General features: G+C 37.8%; 1 protein-coding gene across 1 annotated transcript in view; it reads left to right on the top strand.

Annotated features, from left to right (window-relative positions):
- The window catches only part of Cntnap5bl1 (contactin associated protein family member 5B like 1), a 985,855-nt gene that overhangs the window by 369,251 nt on the left and 591,841 nt on the right, over nucleotides 1–24,763 (top strand). The window contains 1 exon segment of the mRNA NM_001329899.4: nucleotides 17,273–17,420. Within this exon segment, the coding sequence (NP_001316828.2) occupies nucleotides 17,273–17,420 (148 nt within the window).

Below are 24,763 nucleotides of genomic sequence, written 5' to 3'. Positions count from 1 at the left end.
CTTATAATATTTCTCTGGCATATCCAGGTCCACTGTTTCTATTTAACAGAGAAGAAAAACAATGCATAGAGAATCTAACTACCTTGACCATGTTTAATGCCATAGAAATGAGTAAACAGTCATCTCATTGGCTTTTTTTCTTACTCTTGAGTGTTCACTATTTTGATGTGAATACAGTCAGTATGTGTGTCCATGTTCATCACTGTGTCATGGTTTCATGTAGTAGTTTTTACTTACCACAAATTTTGAACTTTTCAAAGTATTTAATAAAGTGACCTATATTTTACGTCATGTTAAATGCTGGGAAGAAAGAATCATCTGAGAATTCAGTTGACTGCTCAAGTGAGTAATAGTATAACTGAAATAAAAGTATCCTCAGAAAGCACATTGGAAAGAACAAAGGTTGAAGCAGAGAGTATTGGGGTGGACTGAGGTCAAACACATAAGAGAATATTTAATATACAGCACTGCATGCAAGTGTGATGATTATATCTGGGAATTTGTGTGTGTGTGTGTGTGTGTGTGTGTGTATGTGTACATGTGTGTGTGTGTGTGTATTCCTAGTGATATATTGGACATTAACTTTGGCTTCTAGTTCTCTTGAAAGAAAGATATCTACCAAGATATGTAGAGAATGTAAGCAGAAGTCTATTTACCAAAGTTAATCAAAACAAAACTTGAAAAAAATTTTACAGTCTGCTACAAGTTAAGAGGCAATCTTGTGGGAATTGGGTTGTAGATTTTAAAGACAATTTTGTGGATATTTATAAGCTACACACATTCATGTAATAAGGTGATCATTTTCACAACCAAAGTCATGACAGCCTAGAACTTCCTTATATGGTAGTTCTTTATATGGTATTCACTATAAGGGGGTATTTTTCAAAATCATAGCCGAGCAAATCACAAAGAGCAAGCCAGAAAGCAGCCTTCATCCATGTCCTCTGATTCAGTTTTTGCCTTGAATTCTTGTTCCTATTTCACTTCCTGTAAAATCTAGATCAAAATAAATGCTTTCCTCCAAGAGTTGCATTTTGTCAGTATTTTAGAAAAGCAAAAGGAAAACAGAATATCCACTATCCATATACTGAGAAGTTAGAGAGAAAATTCTGTGACTCACTATCCAGACAGCCTAGTGAGCTCAGTAAATGCATATACACATACAAACGCATGCATACACAGATGTGAACACATGCACAAGGCACCTAGAAAAACAAAGAAAAAGCAGATAACCAGTATGCTGCATGCCACACTCAGGGGTTTGAGGATTCAGAATACTTCTTAGTTGCCAGAAGAATTTCTTAATGAATAATTTCTTAACTTTAAATTAAGAGGTCTTGTTGGAACTATCACTCAGAATTCTGGGTTTAAGCATAGAAAACATGTTAAGTTTGGACAAAAACTCAGTGTTTCTCATACTTAACACAGTTAGGTATGAACAAGTTTACCCAGTGTTAATCCTCTACATTATGTCTTCAGCCTCCTGATCCCCCTGATCCCCCTGATGATGGTGGAGAACAGCAGTAGAGAGCATGATTATTGCCTGCGGATGAAGCACTGGTGCAAGCAAATGGAAAAGGCTGATCAATTCTCAATTCTAGGGCATATTTTTTTTATCTTGTTTTACTGTGGTTTTATTCTGTTTAAACATTTCATAACTATAATATTTTGAAGTAGCAAATGAAATTCAGGATATATTAAGCAACAGTTTTCCACTTCCACAAAAACTGTTAATTGAAAATTAGCTTACGATTTTAAATCCAATGTAAGATTATCACTTTTATATTGTTGTAAAAATATAAAAAATTAAAAAGTAACTTTTATCTCGCTAGGTCCGGCAGCTCAGTGCCCCAAGATATCTGCTAGATACCTTGGTGTAAACACATCAAAACTGTGTGGTGGCCCAGACCAGCTGCCCCACACTTCATCACACTTAAATCTCCACATGAAAGACCACGCAACAAAATAACCTTTGACCCAAATGATAAGATATAATTGCCCACCTAAACATACAAAGCCCAGTACCATCCATTCCTTAAGAATGTTAATAACAACCTGCAAATACACAGAGCAGAATCTTGCGGTCACCTGCCATGGCTTCTCCCCTTCTCTCCTTTCTTTTTTCTGTTCTAGTTTCCTCCTCTTCCTCCAAACTTCTCTCCCGCCCATCCTTCCTTCTCCTCCAATGACAGGTCTCCTTCTATCCTTCACCTGCCCCTCACCTTTATTTTACAAATTCAATGGGGAGAAGGTTCTGGTGAAGTCTCCTGGTTCCTGAGAATGTGACTAGGAAGCTGTCCTTGGAGCACTGAAATTACAACAAAATACAGATAACTCCAGGGCAAACCACAACACTTTTATTATGTTATAAATGAATAGCTTTCTACATATGTTCCAAAATGACATGAAAATAAAAAAAAAATTCTTTCTTAGCTCAGAAAATTCACTATGTATGAGTTAATTTAGAACCTCAGATGATCTGCAAACAACAGTAGAAACAGTGTAGGACATATGGCATATATGTGTAAGTGAAATCACACGCTTGGGCATTTTTGATTCAGGTTTGTGGACACCAGGCTAGTGACAGACTCCAGCTTCTGCTGCTGAATAGTAGTTAACACTAGGCTTTATAAAGTCTTTGATTCTGAAACCAATATCTTTGGAAATTTTGAGGTTGCAAAGTTGTAACCCCTTAGGCATTTTATGGCATAGGTATAGGCTTTTGTATTGTCCAGTTTGACCTCAAATTTATTTATGTAGACATGAATGACAATGACTTTCAGATGCTCATGTGTCCATTTCTTAAGTGGTGGTATTATAGAAGTGTGCTAATATGTCTGATTTTCAGTGCTTGGTAATAAACTCAAATCTTCAAGCAATTTCTCATTTGAGTTAAACATTAAGTCATCATGTGTGAAAAATAATATGTGATACTTCATTAATAAAAAGAGGCACAACTCATTCTTGGATGCTGTGTTTGTATAGAGGGACTCTTTGTATCTAGATTTCTAAGTCATCAGTGCGCACTGTTCATTCTAAAGATCTGTTGTCTTAATCACTGTACCCTCTATAGAACTAAGAGAAAGAAATTTATTTCTCCTGATTTTTGAATCAGGAAAAACAATATAAATTTATAAATCCATCATCTGCTGAAGACCAACTTCCTAATCTGCAGATAGCTCTCCTCTCCTGTGACATCATATGGTGAGCAAGAACAGGGGAGAAAAGAAAGAGAAGGGAAGAAATCAGAGGACATTAGAGAGGAAAATTTCTCCCCATTTCTTTTTTTTATTTGATATTTTATTTATTTATATTTCAGATGTTACACCCTTTCCCGGTTTCCCGTCGGAAACGCCCTATCCCAATCTCCTTCCCTCTGGTTCTATAAGGGTACTTCCTCATCTACCCAGTCTTATCTCCCTGCCCTGGCATTTCCCTACACTGAGGCATCGAGGACCTCATCTCCCACTGGTGTCCAACAAGGCCATCCTCTACTACATATGCGACTGATGCCATGGGTCCCTCCTTGTGCACTCTTTGCTTGGTGGGTTAGTTCCTAGGAGCTCTGGGGAGTCTGGTTGGTTGATATTTTTGTTCTTCCTATGGGTTGAGAATGCCTTCTGCTCCTTCAGTCCTTTCTCTAACTCCTTTATTGGAGACCCGATTCTCAGCCCAATGATTGGCTGTGAGCATACACCTCTGTTCTTTGTCAAGCTATAGCAGAACCTTTCAGGAGACAGCTATATCAGGTTCCTGTCAGCAAGCACTTCTTAGCATCCTCAATATTGTCTGGGTTTGGAATCTGTATATTGAATCGATCCCAAGGTGGGGAAGTCTCTGGGTGACCTTTTCCTTCAGTATCTGCTCCACATTTTGTCACCCATATTTCTTCCTGTTAGTATTTTTGTTCCCCCTTCTAAGAATTTCTGAAGCATCCACTCTTTGGTCTTCCTACTTTTTGAGCTTCAGTGGTTTGTGAATTGTATTTTGGGTATTCCAAGGTTTTGGGCTAATATCTGCTTATCAGTAAGTGCATTTCATGTGTGGTCTCCTTTTCATCTTGAACAACACCAATAACAGAGTTGGCATCAGAGACTGGTGTTGCCAGCATAACAAGCTGACAATTACACACACACACACACACACACACACACACACACAAACATTTATCTCTCTATCTGTCTATCTAATATATCATATGGGGTGAAAGACCCTTCTACTTCTCAAATCAAAGTAGTTTTCTACTTAGACTAAAGTAGGAGGCAAGTGGTAAGTATCACTGTGAAGCCATGGCCAGGGTCTGGTCCTGCCAATGGCTAGTTCTACTTTGTAATTCCTGTAAGGGATCTCACAAGTTTTCAACATTGTTTGAAGTATCCTCAGGCTGACACAAGCCTTTTCCTCCTATCACAATGAATGCCTGAGGAAACTCCACTTTTTGACGTATTGATTTTCTATATTGCTGATTCAAACTTAGTAATATCCTGGACTGCGGAACTTTTAGCTTCTCTGGCCTTGGCACTTCTGGTTCGAGATTGCAGCTGTGCAACTCTTTTCGGGGTTCCATAGTTCATTCCACTAGGAGTCTTTAACTCTACTCAATAAATGAGATAAGAGAGATTAAAAAAGATTCTGATTGAAAATATGGAATCCCTGAGGTGGAATGTGAAAAATAAATATAAGTAAAATTTACACTTCTCCTTCAAAGTCCAGTGACTTCCTACATCATTATGTCAACTCTCCAATGACATTACTCAGAATGTTCCTAACAAAAGGCAGGTAATTGGAAAGTAAAGCTGAATCTTTGAAGACTTATTGGTAAAATTGGAAAACCTATCTCCATGTGTATATATAGTTTCAAAGAAATAGATCTGTGATACTAGCTTCTGATACAGTTCAAAGACTAACATTTCTTTCAGCAATTAGAAAGACTCTTCCTTCTTCCTCTGTCTCTGTCTCTGTCTCTGTCTCTGTCTCTGTCTCTGTCTCTCTCTCTCTCTCTCTCTCTCTCTCTCTCTCTCTCTCTCTCTCTCTCTGTATGTGCAGATGTGTATTCCTATGTCATGAGTTCCCACCAGATATAATGACTCAGACCACTCAGACATGGCCAACAGTAAATTTTTATTTTAGCTAGCTTAGAGGAAATGGTTATTTTGGATCTAATTATAGCCCAAAGTATTTAAAAGAAGAGGCTATAAAAGGCAAACATCCGGTTATCTCTCTGAAGCTAATGTGAGGAGACAAATTTGAGGCAAATCTTTCGCAAGCAGACAGTTTAGAAGACAGTTTTACTTCAAATGTTTTGTCTTCAGCCTTCTAAAATAGTTACATAATTTTCCATGTAATTTTCCTCAAGATCAAGTTCTAGCAAATCCTGAACTGGACTTATCAAGATTACAAAATGGAGGAACCTCTGAACTCTCTTGTGGTGGCATATATGTGGAGGACAGAAGTAGATGTAAGTTTATTCTCAGTGAACCTGTACCTTGCTACATCAACTGGCCTAGCTAGCCAGCAAGCCTCAGAAACCCTCTGGTTTCTGTCCCCAGAACTAGAATATATGTGCAACTGGGTACAACTTTCTACATGGGTCATGAGGTCATCATGCTAGCAAAGGAAGTATCACTGCTTGAGGTATCTCCTTAGTTTGGCACATACTCTTTTCTGTTGTCAAAAGCAAGTTTCATGTTTTTAATTTGGTTCCCATTCACTTAGAGTTAGACTTCAAAGATTGCAATAAACAGCCACAGTTTTGGTCTCAATCTATCATTAAACCTTGCATCAGAAATTAATTCCTTTACTGTGGAAATGCCTTCTACCTTCTTTTTTTTCTCCCCCAAACCCCCATTGTATTCCAAGGATCATTTTGAGAAACACTACCTTTCTTTTTTTAATTTGGGGAATCCGTGCTTGAACATTGATAATTTCCCAGATCCACCTGCCTAATAATGATGAATAACAGGTGAAATGAAAATGAGAGCAGAAATCTGGAACACATGGGCACTGGAAAAAATTTCCTGAACAAAACACCAATGGCTTATGCTCTAAGATCAAGAATCGACAAATGGAATCTCATAAAACTGCAAAGCTTCTGTAAGGCAAAGGACACTGTGGTTAGGACAAAACGGCAACCAACAGATTGGGAAAAGATCTTTACCAATCCTACAACAGATAGAGGCCTTATATCCAAAATATACAAAGAACTCAAGAAGTTACACCGCAGGGAAACAAATAACCCTATTAAAAAATGGGGTTCAGAGCTAAACAAAGAATTCACAGCTGAGGAATGCCGAATGGCTGAGAAACACCTAAAGAAATGTTCAACATCTTTAGTCATAAGGGAAATGCAAATCAAAACAACCCTGAGATTTCACCTCACACCAGTGAGAATGGCTAAGATCAAAAACTCAGGTGACAGCAGATGCTCGTGAGGATGTGGAGAAAGAGGAACACTCCTCCATTGTTGGTGGGATTGCAGACTGGTAAAACCATTCTGGAAATCAGTCTGGAGGTTCCTCAGAAAATTGGACATTGAACTGCCTGACGATCCAGCTATACCTCTCTTGGGCATATACCCAAAAGATGCCTCAACATATAAAAGAGACACGTGCTCCACTATGTTCATCGCAGCCTTATTTATAATAGCCAGAAACTGGAAAGAACCCAGATGCCCTTCAACAGAGGAATGGATATAGAAAATGTGGTACATCTACACAATGGAATATTACTCAGCTATCAAAAACAATGAGTTTATGAAATTCGTAGGCAAATGGTTGGAACTGGAAAATATCATCCTGAGTGAGCTAACCCAATCACAGAAAGACATACATGGTATGCACTCATTGATAAGTGGTTATTAGCCCAAATGCTTGAATTACCCTAGATCCCTAGAACAAACGAAACGCAAGATGGATGATCAAAATGTGAATGCTTCACTCCTTCTTTAAATGAGGAAAAAGAATACCCTTGGCAGGGAAGGGAGAGGCAAAGATTAAAACAAAGAATGAAGGAACACCCATTCAGAGCCTGCCCCACATGTGGCCCATACATATACAGCCACCCAATTAGACAAGATGGATGAAGCAAAGAAGTGCAGACCGACAGGAGCCGGATGTAGATCTCTCCTGAGAGACACAGCCAGAATACAGCAAATACAGAGGCGAATGCCAGCAGCAAACCACTGAACTGAGAATAGGTCCCCTATTGAAGGAATCAGAGAAAGAACTGGAAGAGCTTGAAGGGGCTCGAGACCCCAAAAGTACAACAATGCCAAGCAATCAGAGCTTCCAGGGACTAAGCCACTACCTAAAGACTATACTTGGACTGACCCTGGACTCTGACCTCATAGGTAGCAATGAATATCCTAGTAAGAGCACCAGTGGAAGGGGAAGCCCTGGGTCCTGCTAAGACTGAACCCCCAGTGAACTAGTCTATGGGGGGAGGGCGGCAATGGGGGGAGGGTTGGGAGGGGAACACCCATAAGGAAGGGGAGGGGGGAGGGGGATGTTTGCCCGGAAACCGGGAAAGGGAATAACACTCGAAATGTATATAAGAAATACTCAAGTTAATAAAAAAAATGGGGTTCAGAGCTAAACAAAGAATTCACAGCTGAGGAATGCCAAATGGCTGAGAAGCACCTAAAGAAATGCTCAACATCCCTACTAATTAGGGAAATGCAAATTAAAACAACCCAGAGATTCCATCTCACACCAGTCAGAATGGCTAAGATAAAAAACTCAGGTGACAGCAGATGCTGGCGAGGATGTGGAGAAAGAGGAACACTCCTCCATTTTTCGTGGAATTGCAAGCTGGTACAACTACTCTGGAAATCAGTTTGGAGGTTCCTCAGAAATTAGAGATAGTTCTACTGAGGACCCAGCTATACCACCACTCCTGGGCATATACCCAAAAGATGCCCCAACATATCACAAGGACACATGGTCCACTGTGTTCTTACCAGCCTTATTTATAATAGTCAGAAGCTGGAAAGAACCCAGATGTCCTTCAACCGAAGAATGGATACAGAAAATGTGGTACATATAGGCAATGTATCACTACTCAGCTATTAAAAACAACGACTTCATGAAATCCACAGGCAAATGGATGGAACTAGAAAATATCATCCTGAGTGAAGCAACCCAATCACAACAAAACACACATGGTATGCACTCACCGATAAGTGGATATTAGCCCCAAATAAGATAAAATCCACAGACCACATGAAGCTCAAGAAAAAGGATGACCAAATTGCAGATGCTTAAGTCCTTCTTAGAAGGGGGAACAAAAGTATTAATAGGAGGAAATACAGAGATAAAGTTTGGAGCAGTGCCTGAAGGAAAGACCATCCAGAGATTGCCCCAATTGGGATACAGCCCATATACAGCCACCAAACCCTGAAAATATTGCTTATACCATGAGGTGCATAAGGACATTAGCTCAATGTAGCTGTCTTTTGAGAGGCTCTGCCAGAGCATGACAAATACAGAGATGGATGCTTACAGCCATCCATTGAACTGAGAACAGGGTCCCCAGTGGAGGAGTTAGAGAAAGGACTGAAGGAGCTGAAGGGGTTTGCAACCCCATAAGAGCAATAATACCAACCAACCAGAGCTCCCAAGGACTAAACCACCATCCAAGAGTACACATGGACAGACTCATGGTTCCAGCTGCATATGTAACTGAGGATGGTCTTGTTGGTCACCAATGGGAGGGGAATCCCTTTGTCCTCCCAAGGCTCACCCCCCCCTGTGTAGGGGAATGTCAGGGTGGGAGGCAGGAAGAGGTAGGCTGATGGGTAGGGGAGCACCCTCATAGAAGCATGGGGAGCGGGGATGGGATTGGGAATTTATGGACTGGAAAGTGGATAACATTTGAAATGTAAATAAAAGTAGCCAATAAAAAAGAAATTGTATTTTGAAAAAAAAAAAAAAAGAATGGGTCAATTTGCATTCTTTTACATGCTGGCCTCCAGTTGAACCAGCACCATTTGTTGAGAATGCTATCTTCGTTTACAGTGGATGGTTTTTAGCTCCTTTGTCAAATATCAAGTGACCATAGGTATGTGGGTTCATTTCTGGGTCTTCAATTCTATACCATTGATCTGCCTGTCTCTGTACCAATACCATACAGTTTTTATCACTATTGCTTTTTAATACTGTTTAAGATCAGGGATGGTGAATCCCCCAGAAATTCTTTTACTGTTGAGAATAGTTTTGCTATTGTGCAGTTGTTATTCCAAATGAATTTTCAAATTGATCTTTCTAATCCTATGACTAATTAAGTTGGAATAATTTTGATGGGGATTGTATTGAATCTGTAGATTACTTTTGCAAAAATGTCAATTTTCACTACATTTATCATACCAACCCATTAGTGGGATGTCTTTCCATCTTCTGAGGTCTTCTTCAATTTCTTTCTTCAGAGATGTTAAGTTCTTTTCATGTAGATCTTTCATAGCCTGGCTAGAGTCACACCCAGGTATTTTATGTTATTCATGACTATTGTGAAGGGTGTCATTTCCCTAATTTCTTTCTCAGCCTGTTCAGCATTTCAGTAGAGGAATTCTACTGATTTGTTGGATTAATTTTATACCAAGCTACTTTGCTGAAGTTGTTTATCAGGCTTAGTAGTTCTCTGGTGGAACTTTCGGCATCATGTAAGCCTACTACCTTGTTATTGGCAAATAGTGATATTTTGACTTCTTCCTTTCCAATTTGTATCCCTTTGACCTCCTTTTGTTGTTTGATTGCTCTGTCTAGGACTTCAAGTACTGTATTGAATAAGTAGGGAGAGAGTGGGCAGCCTTGTCTAGTCCCTGATTTTAGTGGGATTGTTTCAAGTTTTTCTACATTTAGTTTGAGATATGCTACCATTTTGCTATGTGTTGCCTTTAATATGTATAGGTATGGGCCTTGAAATCCTGGTCTTTCCAAGACTTTTAAGATGAAGCGGTGTTGAATTTTTTCAAATACTTTCTCAGCATCTAATGAAATGATCGGGTTTTTTTCCTTTGAGTTTGTTTAGACAGTGGATTACGCTTATGGATATCGGTGTACTGAACCATTCCTGCATCCCTTGGATGAAGCCTACATTACCATGATGGATCACCTTTTTGATGTGTTCTTGGATTCGGTTTGCAAGAATTTTATTGAGTATTTTTGCATCAATATTCATAACAGAAATTGGTTGGAAGTTCTCTTTCTTTGTTGGGTCTTTGTGTGGCTTAGGTATAAGCCTAATTATGGCTTCAGAGAAGAAATTAGGTAGTATTCCTTATGTTTTGTGGAATAGTGTACTGGCTGTTTTTGTATGTCAACTTGATGCAAGCTGAAGCTATCACAGAGAAAGGCACCTCAGTTGAGGTAATGCCTCCAGGAGACCCATCTGTAAGGCATTTTCTCAACTAGTGATCAAGGGTGCAGGAGGAACCAGCCCATTGTGGGTGGTGCCATCGCTGGGCTGAGAGTCTTTAGTTCTGTAAGAGAGCAAGCTGAGGAAGCCAGGGGAAGCAAGTCAGTAAGTAACATCCCTCCATGGACTTCGCATCAGCTCCTGTTTCCTGACCTGCTTAGTTTCCAGTGCTGACTTCCTTTGATGATGAACAGCAACATGGAACTATAAGTTGAATAATCCTTTCCTCCCCAACTTGCTTCTTGGCCATGATACTTGTGACTAAGTCAAATAGTTTGGACAGTATTGATATGAGGTCTTTTATGAAGGTCTGAAAGAATTTGGCAATAAACACATCTGTTCCTAGGCTTTTCTTCTTTGGTTGGGAGAACATTAATAATTGCTTCTATTACTTTAGGAGTTATGGGACAGTTAACATGGCTTATCTGATCTTGGCTTAACATTGGTACCTGGCATCTGTCTAGAAAATTGTCCATTTCATCCAGATTTTCCAGTTTGGTTGAATAAGGCTTTTGTAGTGGGATACTTGATTTTTTGTTGAAGTTCCTCAGATTCTGTTTTTATGTCTTCCTTTTCACTTCTGATTTTGTTAATCTTAATTTACTCTCTGAGACCTCTGGTAGTCTGCCTAAGGATTCATATAACTTATTGATTTTTCCCAAAAACCAGCTCCTGGTTTTGTTGATTCTTTGTTTAGATTATTTTGTTTCTACTTGGTTGATTTCAGCACTGAGTTTATTTCTTGCCTTCTACTATTCTTGGGTATGTTTACTTCTTTTTCTTCTAGAGCTTTTAGGTGTGCTGTCCAGCTGCTAATGTATGCTCTCTCCAGTTTCTTTTTGCAGGCACTTGGGACTATGAGTTTTCTTCTTAGCACTGCTTTCATTGTATCCCACATGTGTTTGGGTATGTTGTTCCTTCATTTTCATTAAATTATAAGCTATATTTAATTTCTTTCTTTATTTCTTCCTTGACCAAGTTAGCACTGAGTAGAGCATTGTTTATCTTCCATGTGTATGTGGACTTCCTGTCATTTTTCTTGTTATTAAAGAATATCCTTAGTCCATGGTGATTTGATAGAATGCATGGGATTATTTCAATCTTCTTGTGTCTGTTAAGACCTCTTTTGTGATGGATTATTAATCCATTTTGGAGAAAGTACCATGAGCTGTGGAAAAGAATGTATATTCTTTTGTTTTAGCAGAAAATATTCTATAAATATCTGATAAATCCACTTGGTTCATAATTTCTGTTTGTTTCCCCATGTCTTTGTTTACTTTCTGTGTCCATGATCTGTTCATTGATGAGAGTAGCATGATGAAATCTCCCATTACTAATGTGTGAGGTATAATGTGTACTTTGAGCATTAGTAAGGTTTATTTTATGAATGTAGGTGCCCTTCCATCTGAAGCATAGATATTCAGGATTGAGAGTTCATCTCGGTGTATTTTTCTTTTGATGAATATGAAGTGTCCTTTCTTATCTTCTTTGAAAACTATTGTTTGAAAGTTGAGTTTTTTCAATATTAGAATTGTTACTCTCGCTTGTTTCTTCAGACCATTTGCTTGGAAAATTATTTTCCAGCCTTTTACTCAAAGGGAGTGTCTATCTTTGTCACTGAAATTTATTTCCTGTATGTAGCTAAATGCTGGATCTCTTTCCATATCCAGTCTGTTAGTCTATGTCTTTTTATTGGGGACTTGAGTCCATTTATGTTGAGATATTAAGGAATAGTCATTGCTGTTTCCTGTTATTTTTGTTGTTAGAGGGGGAATTATGTTTTTTGTGGCTCTTCTTTTGGTTTGGTTGCAGGGAGATTATTTTCTTGATTTTTCTACAGTGTAGTTTCCTTCCTTTGTTGGAGTTTTCCATATATTATCCTTTGTAGGGCTGGGATTGTTGAAAGATATTTGATAAATTTGTTTTTGTCATGGAATATCTTGGTTTCTCCATATATGTTAATTGGGAGTTGTGCTGGATATAGTAGCATGGGCTGGCATCTGTGTTCTCTTAGGGTCTGTATGACATCTGCCCAAGATCTTCTGGCTTTCATAGTCTCTGGTGAGAAATCTGGTGCAATTCTGATATGTTCACTTTTATGTGTTACTTGCCGCTTTCCCCTTACTTCTTTTAATATTCTTTATTGGTTTTGTGTGTTTGGTGTTTTGGCTATTGTGTGATGGGAGGATTTTCTTTTCTGTACCAACATATTTTAAGTTTTGTAGGCTTCTTTTATGTTTATGTGTGTCTCTTTCTTTAGGTTAGTGAAGTTTCCTTTTATAAGTTTGTTAAAAATATTGACTTGCCCTTTAGTTCAGGAATCTTTGCTCTCCTCTATACTTATTTTTCTTAGGTTTGATCTTCTCATTGTGTCCTGGATTTCCTGGATGTTTTGGTTCAGAACTTTTTCTGTTTTACCGTGTCTTTGACTGTTGTGTCAAGGATTACTATGGCATATTATGTCCCTGAAATTCTCCCTTCTATCTCTCTTTTGTTATTCCTTATTATTGAGGTTAAAACTAGACAAAAGAGGCAGAATGTAATGGAGAAGGTGTTATGTGATAAAACTTTTCCTGGAGATATTCAACACATGTCTACTTACTTCAAATAAGAAATAAAGTGATGAGTATCAGCCCAGGACACACAAGACCAAAGCCCAAAGGAACATTATTTGCCCAAGAAGGACAAAGAGTGAGAAATAAGAAACAGACAGAAGATGGAAGATGGGGGACAAAAGGAAGAGAACAGGGAGAGGGGTATTTGTCCCAGAAAACAAAGGACTTCCTCTAGGTAGAGAGGAAACAGATGTGGCTCATGGGAAAATGGTAGTTTATAAAGGTACAGCGGTAACCTTATTTTAGAATGATGTGTTGAATTTTGATTGGGCATGATAATTGGGTAAGCCAAAGGGACCTTTTGATTGATGAATTTCAGTACTTGGAATTACCAAGGCTGAAGGAATGGGAGAGAAGAGAAAAACCTGCCAGAGACGTGTTTCCCATGCTCTTGTTGGCTAGAGTGTTTTCAGGGAATCCATAACAGACCAAGATATGGGTACCGCATCCATCATGGTATCAGTGAGTTTTGTTGGAATTGTTTCCAGGATTATGCATAAAGCGTTACATACAGAAGCAGAAATGATTCAGATAGCTGTATCATCAAGGCCTACCCCAGCATGGATGATAGCTCATGGATAAATCTGCATAATCTAGAGCACACTGTACAGCCTTCATGCAGATCAATAGGTTGGATAATGCCCATTCCACATTCTTTAGTTTGTCAAACCTTGTTCAGGCAGCTTGGATGTTTTTTGTTTCTTACAGGCAACTTTTGCTTTTCTGAGAGTGACTCTCAGGTACTATTGTTACTCAAGTAAGGTGAAGCCTATCAAATCTAGTTAGTTTCAGGGACCTCTTGAAGCTTGTATTAGTTGAGCTGTTTACCTTCCTGCTTAAGGGGCTTCTTGCAGGACCAAATGTTTCAATCTGAGATTAAAAAAAATATTCACAACAAAAGAGGATCAAGGATCTCCTTTCACTAAGCACAAAGCTGCAACTAAGTACCTATACAGCCATCAAATGAGGAGTGGTCCTCAGCTGAAATCAGAGATTGACTTGTGAAACTGTTAAAAAGTTGGTAGTTTCAACTGCACTTCAAATTATGAACTAACAAAACAAACAAAAAAGCTTGAACTCAGAAAATTCCTTGTTTTGATTTTCTATTTCATTCCTAAAATGTAATGTTTTACAATCCTTGCTCATCCTCAATAGCAGGCCAACTCCTTGTATATTATTTCTTTTTTTTTCCATTATCTGAGAGTCTTATGTAAACCCATTTTATCACATACTCAAAAAGAAGAGTCAGGAACATAGAAGCTGAAGTCAGTTTATTGATTTCAGCTTTAACACTGTGTTTTTTAAATGTACCTTATCAAATGTGAGAAAATGTCTCTTTGATTAGTTCCGAGCTTCTAGTACTTCCTTCCCTTTATTTTGCCCTCCTGGAGAGACAGGCCTTTAGATGGCATTCAGAAAATTTTGATTTTCAAATATCTTGATTAGAGCTTCAAGGAATCAGAATTTTAGAATTACTATTTTAGAATACAGAATATACATTCACACAATGTTATTTTCACAAATATGTCCTTGAAGAATTTTTCTCTGTCTCTGTCCATGTCCCTGTCTGTCTCTTTGTCTCTACATCAATCTCTGTCTCTCTCTCCCTTCCTTCCCCACCCCATTCTCTCTGTCAGTCTCTGTCTCTGTCTCTCTGTCCATCTCTGTCTCTCTGTCTCTGTCTCTGTTTCTCTCTCTTTGTATGTGTGCATTTGGGGGGTGGGTATTTCTTCCTCTCTGTGTCTCAAAAATAGTTTTTCTTGGTGTTTTCTTACTAGAGTGAAATCAGGTCTGTAATGTTTTGTGTCACTGCACATGATCAGGAAAGCGATGTACAAGATTACTGAAGCTGAGAGAGACAATCATATCTTCGTGAAACACACATTTCTGAGTAATAGCTGACAGCTTTCACTGAAATATAGACAACAACCTTGGCAAGCTCAGTTGGAACAGTTGTATAACATAAACACATTGACTTAAACCGAACCATGCTCTTTAAAAAATTTTTAGATGTTCAATTTTATTATGGATATTTGATCCTGATTTTTTTTATGCTTAGGATTGGAAACTGTCTACAGAAAAATAATAATTGTAAAATAATAATCCATGTAGATGAAGTCTATGAGATATAATACAAGTGAACCAAACAGGTCTTATACTCTGTGTGTGTGTGTGTGTGTGTGTGTGTGTGTGTGTGTGTGTGTGTGTATGTGTGTGTGTGTGTGTGTGTATTTGCTTATGAAGCATGTATGTATATGTGGTATATGTGAATATTTGAGCATGGGTGAGTGTGCGTGAGCACATACAGGGTCCAGATGACATTCCTCTTCTAACACTCTGTGCCTTGGTCCTTTGAGCAGACCCTCTTTCTGAAGTATAAACTTTTGGATTTTGGCTAAGCTGATAGGCAACAAATTTCAGCAACCTTAGTATATCTTCCCCCTTTAATTCTGGGATTATGAGTAAGCATGGGACCATTTCATGCTCATTGTATGGGTGCTGGAATTTAATCTGTATTCTTCATACTTGTTTAGAAAGTTTTCATTATACTACAAGATGTATCTTCTTATTTTTGAAATTAAAATATAATTTTATCATGTCCTCCCCTTTCCTATCTCCATTCCCATCCCATGTACTTTCCATTTTCTACCTCAAATTTAAAACCTTATTTTCTATAAATTGTTCATATATATATATATATATATATATACATATACATATATACACATAGATACATGTATGCCTATATTTATATGTATATGTGTATGTGCATATGGATATGTATGTTTATATGTATATGCATATGTATATGTATAAACCTGTTCAGTCTCTACAATGTTGAATATATGTATCTGCTTTCAGGACTGATCATTTGATACTGGATAACCAAATGTGGGGCACTTTTCAGGGTACCTCCCGTTCTCAGCATTCCTTAATTGCCTATAGTTCCTGAACTTCCTCCTTTCATGTTAACATGTCTATTGGTTTTGTCCTTGTTTGGAGCTTACTTAGGCAGTAATGTGGGTAAGACTTCCTGGTTATAACTCCCTTGATATTCTTAAGAGACTTAATTTCACAGGAAGTGTTCTGTTCCTCTTACTCTTACATTTTTTTCCTCCATCTCTTCCATAATGGTCCCTGAGTCTTAGGTGCTGGAGTCCTGTTGTGGCTGTATGTATCAGTTGGTCCCATCCTAAACTTATTGCTCTCTACATTTTCCAGAGTTGTGTTTTCTGTGATGGATTCTGTTTCAACAAAATTTTTTCTTGACCAGGTGTAAGGATTTCACTTAAATGTGCATATAAGAACAAATATTAAGAATGGATTTACAGATCATGTTGGTTTAATAAAGTGATGGTTTTATGTTCTCCAAGATTCCTGACCACACTAGACCTGGTTATTGGGCAAAGTTAAGTGTGAACATTCTTTTTTTAAAACATTTTTATTGAATTTTTAATTTTTATTTCTAATGTTATCCCATTTTCCCTTTTCCCATTCTTAACCACTGACCCATTTCTTCAGACTATATGTAACTTTTGCAAATAAACATCAATCACAAATGAACAAAAGAATGAACTACACATATAGCTTGACTGTAATGATTCATTTTTGTAAAACTTGATCATTGCATAGAAAGTGGGATCTATATAAAAAAAAAGGTTGGGTCTTGTAATAGGACCGTCTAGGAACTGAAATTCAGGCTAATTTTCGAACTACTATGTGATTGTATTATTTGAAGATTTATTTCCTTATAGGTTTCCCATACTGCACAACTTTTTTCTTTCAATTTTTAAAATGGAGATAATTATGTTATGTGTTTTATGTAGTAACTGGTCTTAAATAACATTGACAATTATTTCAGTAAAGCACCTTTTCTTCTAGAAGGGTATTGTCAGGCAATTTATTGTTCACAGTGAGTATAAACATTTTGGAAACTGGAACATCATGATATGTTTAACATTTAAATGTTCAGGTGTCATACACATGCTGCTTCCTTCATTTAGAACAATATGATATGAGAGGAACATCCTAAAGATTAATATATTGTACTTATAAAAATTTTAAGGCCTGAAGCAGGAGTTGCACATTAGAATAATGACAGGGAAACTAGGGCCTTTATTTTGTTTTGTCTTCTCTTGTTTTGTTATTATTGTTGACATTCCCAAAAATTTTAGTGGAGAAACATCCATGTTTCTTTTGACATGGCTTGGTACTATATAAGTCACTGAGTTTCTTTCTCTCTTCAGACATTTGCTGGAAACTTGAATGCTGACAGTGTGGTTCACCACAAGCTGCTGCACTCTGTGAGAGCCCGCTTTATTCGATTTGTGCCCATGGAGTGGAATCGAAATGGAAATATTGGCATGAGAGTAGAGGTCTATGGATGTTCCTACAGTAAGTACCCACTTGTTCCAAGTCACATAGCTGTGTGGGTGAATGATGCTGCTTATGGAATACGAGTTTATTCATATTGAGAATTAAAGGGTGTGTGTTTGTGTATGTTTATGTCTATGTGCATATGTGTAGATGCAAAAAGCAGCTAGAGCGAAATCTCCAGTGTTTCTGAAGAATATCTTTTGACCCAGAATTTTTCACTTGGTCTGGAATATTCAGCTGAGCTGATGCTGACACAGAATGGTCTTGACATCTCAGTTTCTCTACTTCTGGGGATTACTAATATGTACTACCATATCCAACTTGATTTAGGCACTGGGATTAAATTCTGGTCTTCAAGTTTACAAAGTAAGCACTTTAAAGGAGTATGTAGTTCCACAACATATATGTGTGTGTGTGTGTGTGTGTGTGTGTGTGTGTGCGCCTCAGCTGATACTCAGTGGGACTCACAATAGTGATGAGGCAATTTCAAAGCTAAGAGTCCTATGGCCTTGGATAACAATTTGCCACTTGCAATCAGAAATAAGTATGCTCAGCTTTTCTTTTTAAGTGTTGTAAGCTATTGTGAAGCTCTTTCTATACGGCAGGAAAGGAGCGTGTTCTCCTTCACATTCTAAAACAGAGAAAATTTCCACTCAGGATAATTGAAAAATTCTCTTAGGCTGTCATGGTATTCATATGCTATCTTGGGAACTGTTTTTAGTGAATTTTAAGTAGGGATGAATCTTGAAGAAAAGGAGGCTGTAAAGGTGAGCAGAAATGAAGATGGTTCGATAACAATGGTCTCCACCCTCATAATGCTGCAATCCTTTAAAAAGTCCCTCATGATGTTGTGACCTCCAACCATAAAATTATTTTATTACTACTTTATAACTGTAATTCTGCTACCACCGTTAGTCAGAAAGTAAATTTTACATGGGATGTCTGTGAAAGGATCATTTGACCCCCAAAAGTGTCATGACCATATTTTGAGAATCATTGTGCTAGAAGAAAGGATACAATCAGGAAAGCAGCTATCTTAATTCTTGCTTGAAGGCATAATAATGAACATACAAACTGTTTCATTATGAATTTATTTTCTTCGTTTAAGCAGTGGCATTTATCTGCTGATTTTATAACAATATCAAGGGTACCCTAAGGAGTTAATATACTTCGTCAGCACACTGTTAAAAAACTTAGTAATATTGTCTCTGTTTCCTATTATGAAAATAAAATAATAAATAACCTTCTCCAAAGAAAACATGTGCCTTTTTCTTAAGTAGAAATATACCCACAGATATGTGAAAGCCCAGCTCTTGTTTATTCCAAGATACTCCTGATTCTGCGTGATTCCAGGCCTTCTTCATCGCAGAAGGCCAACATTCATTTTACCTTGAAAAACATTTTCAGGGAGAATGATATTAATTATTTCATCTTACAAGGACAAGGCAGTTTTCTGTTAAATATGTAGCAGGGGCCACAGACTGCTCTTTGCTTGGTGCCATAGTACCTTGGAGTTCTGAGGGAATTAGTTAATACTGTTGTTCTTCCTAGGGGATTTTAATCACCTTCAGCTCCTTCAATCCTTCTAACTTTTCCATTGGGGTCCCTGGGCTCAATCAAATAAATGGCTGTAAGTATCTGGATCTGTCTCAGTCAAGTGCTGGCAGAATCTCCCAGAGGACAGCTGTGGTAGGCTGCAAGTACAAATTGGCATCAGCAATAGTATTGGGGTTTTTTGTCTAGGCCTGGGAGGAATGGAATGTTGGGGTTGTCTCTGGATGGCTTTCCTTCAGTCTCTGCTCCATTTTAGCACCTGTATTTCCTTTAGTCTAGAACAATTCTGGGCTAAAATTTTTGAAATGGTTGGGTGATCCCATCCCTCAATTGGGGGCTATGTTTATCTACTGGAGGTGGTTTCTTTAGTTTCTATTTGTATCTCCCACTGTTGGGCATTTCTGCTAATGTCATCTCTATTGGGTCCTGGAGCCTCTAGATTCCCTGGTGTCCGGAACTTTCTAGTGCTCATCTCCATACCCATTCTCCTCTCCACAATGATGCATATTTCTATTCATTCTCCTGACACTCTAGGCATCCCTCATTTTTCTTCCCATACTTGGCCCTGTCACTCTTCCCTTTTCTTTTCCTCCCTTCTTTCACCCAAGTACCTCCTTCTGCCTCCTGTGACTATTTTGTTTCCCCTTCTAAATAGGATTGAAGTAGCCACACTTGAACCTTCATTCTTGTTCTATGAGTTTTATGATGGGTATTCTGAACTTTTTGACTGATATCTACTTAGCAATAAGTATATACCATATGGGATGGTTTATATATACTTGGCCCAGGAAGTGTCATTTTTGAGAGTGTGACGTTATTGATAGCTGTGAGTCAGTTTTCTGTTAGCAGCCTTAAAATAAAGATGTAGAACTCACAGTTCCTCTTGCACCATGCCTGATTGGGTGCTGCCATGTTGTTGCATAATGATAATGGAATGAACATGTGAAGCTATAAGCCAGCCCCAATTACATGGTGTCTTTATAAGAGTTGCCTTGCTCATACTGTCTCTTTACATCAGAAGAACCCTAAGACATCATGTATGTCCTTTTGGGTCTGGGTTACCTCACTCAGGATGATATTTTCTAGTTCAATTCATTTGCTTGCACAATTCATGTTGTGATAGTTTTTAATAGCTGAGTAGTATACCATTGTGTAAATGTACCCCATTTTCTATAATGATTCATCCATTGAAGGACATAGGGATTGTTTCCATCTCCTAGTTATTATAAATAAGGCTTCTATGAACATATTGGAGCTCATGTCCTTGCCCATGAGTGGAATAGCTGTTTCTTCAGGAAGAACTATTTCCAATTTTCTGAGAAACTCAAAGTTCTACTTAGACCATTTGGACAACAAAAGGAGGTCAAAAGGGATACAAATGAAGAAATCAAGTTTTCACTATTTGCAAATGATATGATAGCATACATAAGCAACCCCAAAAGTTTTACAAGAGAACTCCTACAGCTAATAAACACCATCCAACATAAGAGTCACAAATAATATGAAATATCTTAGTATGAGTCTAACCAAGCATGTGAAAGATCTGTATTCTAAGAACTTCAAGTCGCTGAAGCAAGAAATTAAAAAAGACATCAGAAGATGGAAAGATCTCCCATGCTCATGGATCAGTAAAATTAACATAGTAAAATGGTCATCTTACCAAAAGTAATCTACAAATTCAATGCAATCCCCATCAAAACTCCAATTTTCACAGTGATAGAAAGAGCAACTCCTAAGTTCATATGGAATAAGGAAAAAAACCAAAATAACAAAAACAATTCTCAAAACTAAAAGAACTTCTGGAAGAATAAACATACCTGACCACATGTTGTACTAGATAGGAATAATGATGAAAACTTCATGGTATTGGCACAGAGTCAGACAGATAAATCAGTGGAATAGAACTGAAGACCTAGAAATAAACCCCCCACACATATGGATACTTGATCTTTGACATAGAAGCTAAAACCGTATAGTGGATAAATGAAAGCCTCTTCACGAAATAGTGCTGGTCTCACTGATGGTCTGCTGATAAAATAATGCTATTTGATTCATTTTATCTCCTTGTACAAAACTTAATGACCAGTGGATCAAGGACCTCAACGTAGAACAAGATACAGTGAAACTAAGAGAAGAGAAAGTGGTCAACAGCTTCATACAAGTTGGAACAAGGAAATTTTTTTTAAACAGAACACCAGTGACTCAGGCACTAAGGTTAAAAAGTGACAAATGGTACCTCAGAAAACTGAAAAGCTTCCATAAGGTAAAGGACACTGTCAATAGGACAAAATGGCAACATACAGATTGGTAAACTATCTTTACTAACATTACATCTGATAGAGGGTTATTATTCAAAATGTACAACAGACTAAAGAAGTTAGACTCCAGAAAACCAAATAACACAATTAAAAATGGGGTACAGAGTTAAAGAGAGAATTCTGAACTGAGCAATTGCAAAAGACTGAGAAGCACCTAAAAATGTTCAACATCCTTAGTCAGTCATCTGGTAAATGCAAATCAAAACAACCCTGAGATTCTACCTTACACCAATCAGAGTGGCTAAGATCTAAAACTTGGTGACAACAGATACTGGTGAGAATGTGGAGAAAGAGGAACATTTCTCCATTGCTGGTGGGATTGCAAACTGGTACAACCACTTTGGAAATATCCATCTGTTTTAAGTGACTTCATTTAATAATTTATAGGCAAATTTAATTTAAAATTGCCTTTATCACCTATCCAGTTAAGAAGTCCATAAAACCAACAAACTTAAGTTCTTAAATGCCCAGTACTGTGCATGGATATGGCCAATTTCACTCAATAGTAATTGAACTTTTAAGGGTCAGTGTCGCTAAAGTAGCAATAATGCTATAAACAGCTGTGTCAAGGCAGGGCTTGAGCAAACTTTGCTCTCATCTTTCTTGGTGGCCTTGCATTTATACCTGGAAGTATTCAGTCATGTGACATGAAACCTTTTCCTGGAATAAAAAGATAATAATCTTTTGACATGAGGTTACTTTTTAACTGCCAACGTCAAAATCACCAACTTACATTTTTCAAACATACACAAGTAAGAGGCCTCAGGGAAAAAAGCTGAATTGTTTCCAGGAGCAGTGGCTCCTACACACATCTTCATTCCTGTATCCCTCACCTGCACCTTCATATTTAATTTTGTATAATAATCACTTCTTTCTATTAGTTTGTAAATAAGCCTCTTGAATACAGATTGTAGCTCTACTAGAAAAATGCCTGCATGGGTGAACAAAGACCATTTTCTCTCACCAATACCTTCTAACCCTGCCTGTTATCTTAGCACTTACTAAGGAGGGAAAGGCAGAATGATCAAAAGCTCAAGGTCAACCTCAAGTACATACTCAGTTCAAACATATTAACTGACAGATCTTCTGCCTCAAAAGAATACAACACAAAAATATGTATTTTGGCCATAAGTATATTTCCATTCTTTATTAGTAGTTGAGATAAAGAGCTAGAATTTTAGCCTATTGTCTCAAACTTGGTTTCTTATGTAACTATTATGTGTCTATTCTTCAGATATTTAGGTCGCAGATTCTCCATTCTTTTCTCCATTCTTTTAAGGTACACATCTTGTTGCTAATTTAGTAGAAGGTTGTTGGAATTTTATATTTCTGGTCCTAAAGGATTTTGATACCTTCCACCAAGCCATCAGGAGACTTTAAGCTTTATTAAATTTTCTCTGGGGTTTCTATTTGAATTTCTTTACAGTGGAAAGCTAATTAATTTTGAAAGCATTACAAATTCTGATAATGCATAGTGATGTGACAGGCTCCCCAGTCTCATTAAGAAATACAACCCTCTTTTTATATCACAGGTACTTCCCCCTACATGAGACCTTTCTCCTATCTCATTAATTACTGCCAAGAGATATCATCCAAAATTCATCACCTTCTTAGCCTAAGTCATTGCTCTTTCACCAAACAAATCCTTCATCATCTCTGCTTCAGCTGCCTGCTTTGCTATTGTTTTTGTCATCCAGAGTCATTTGTCAAAGCAGCAGAAATTACAAAGTTGTAAATTTCACTTTTGGGGTGCTAAGGTTAGTATAGTCTTATCATGGGAATGATGGGAGGCATGGTGCATAGCCAAGCCAGTCTACGAGGTGTGGAGGACAGGACAAGTGTGGGTAGATCTGACACTTGTAGGCCTCAGATCCCATTTTGTAAATCTAGCATTTACTAGGCTGGGCTAAACCATCTCACCAGATCATTGCATGTACTTCACTCAGGAAATAAGAAAAAGTAAATCTAGATGTATCCTAATATTTGACCAGCATAGGGTATTTATTTTTAAAAGTGAGTGAAAGAACTGAGGAAATAAATGTACAATATTTGTATAAAAAGTAGCCCTAAAGACTTTTGTTTTAACCCATGACCATTTTATGGTGTTTCTAATCAATTGAGGATCTGAATAAACCTCAAGCATTGATATATTTTAGTCCATTTTGCTTTTCTGCTTTCTTTGCATTATGAAGATAGAGAAGACAACTCTAGCTCTGTAGAAATATAGACTGTCAGAAGCTGCCAGAAAATGTCAATGGAATGCCCATGAATAGGGAAAGAACATAGTCAGTAAGTGTTCTCTGTAAATGTAAGGTCCTGAGTTTCATCCCGAGGTTCCATGTTTAGAAAAATGGTGAGCAGCTTTGTTCACATGTGTAATCCTATGGATTGGGAATTAGGAAGACCCCTGGGGACTATCAGACAGACTATGTATTAACCTTCTTTTTCCATTCCAGTCTATTGACAGGCTTTTACTCAAAATCCAAAAGTGAATAGCACCTGAGGAACAATACCCAAGGTTATATCATCTAACCTCCACATACACTGTACAAACAAATGGCCCTTCTTGCACACAAACATGTGTGTGTGTGTGTGTGTGTGTGTGTGTGTGTGTGTGTGTATATACATATATATATATATATATATCAAAAGTCAAAAACCAACACTTTAAAACTGGGGAGGTTGAAGGTTCCAAGTCCATGGAGGTAAAACTAGAGAAGGGGAGGAATTTCAACAGTAGCCAACAACTGCACGGAGTCCAACATCTCCTCCCAGGCCCATGGCAATGTTTCCATTCTCACTATTGTAAAAGGGAAGACTAGCCGTTTTCTACTCTAATTTTGCGATTGCTGTTTAAATGTTAAGTGAGTGACCTTCCTGGAGCATGTGCGTACTGCACTTGAGGAGTCCACTGAGAATGGTGCAAACAAGACACAACTAAAATCTGTATGATGCTATTTCATAGTCCTTCTTCCCTACTCTCAGCTTTTGCCAGTGTCAGTAATTTCCTTACTGTGACTTGTGAAAAATACTTATAAAATGTTGCCCTCTTAATAATAAGACCTTTGTCCATGCCTAAACCAGTGCCCACCTCTCATGACTAACCATGTTGTTCTTTTCATTTAAAGTCTTATCTCCCAGTTTATCTTACAAGTTACTATTCTACTTCTATTGTCCCTGCCTAGTTATTTATATCATATTGTTTTACTCCCACCAGACCCTTTGGAGTAATGAATTGTATGAACCATATTAACACTTCACTTTATTACATACCATTCAGTCATGTTGATTCATTTATATCCACAATGTTGTGTCTGGTTCTCTAGATGGCTCAACTCATCATATTTGTCAAATTTGCAAAAGATCATCCTCAGTGTGGTACCTCAGTCACAAAGAATACACATGGTATGTGCTCAGTGATAAGCATTTAATAGCCCTAAAGCTTGGATTGCCCAAGATAAAATCCACAGACCCCATGAAGCTCAAGAA

Source organism: Rattus norvegicus, chromosome 13, assembly GCF_021556685.1.
Source record: "Rattus norvegicus strain SHRSP/BbbUtx chromosome 13, alternate assembly SHRSP_T2T, whole genome shotgun sequence".
In the NCBI taxonomy this organism is placed as follows: domain Eukaryota; kingdom Metazoa; phylum Chordata; class Mammalia; order Rodentia; family Muridae; genus Rattus; species Rattus norvegicus.
Note: the sequence above shows the minus strand (reverse complement) of the source record. Positions and strands in the feature narration are given on the sequence as shown.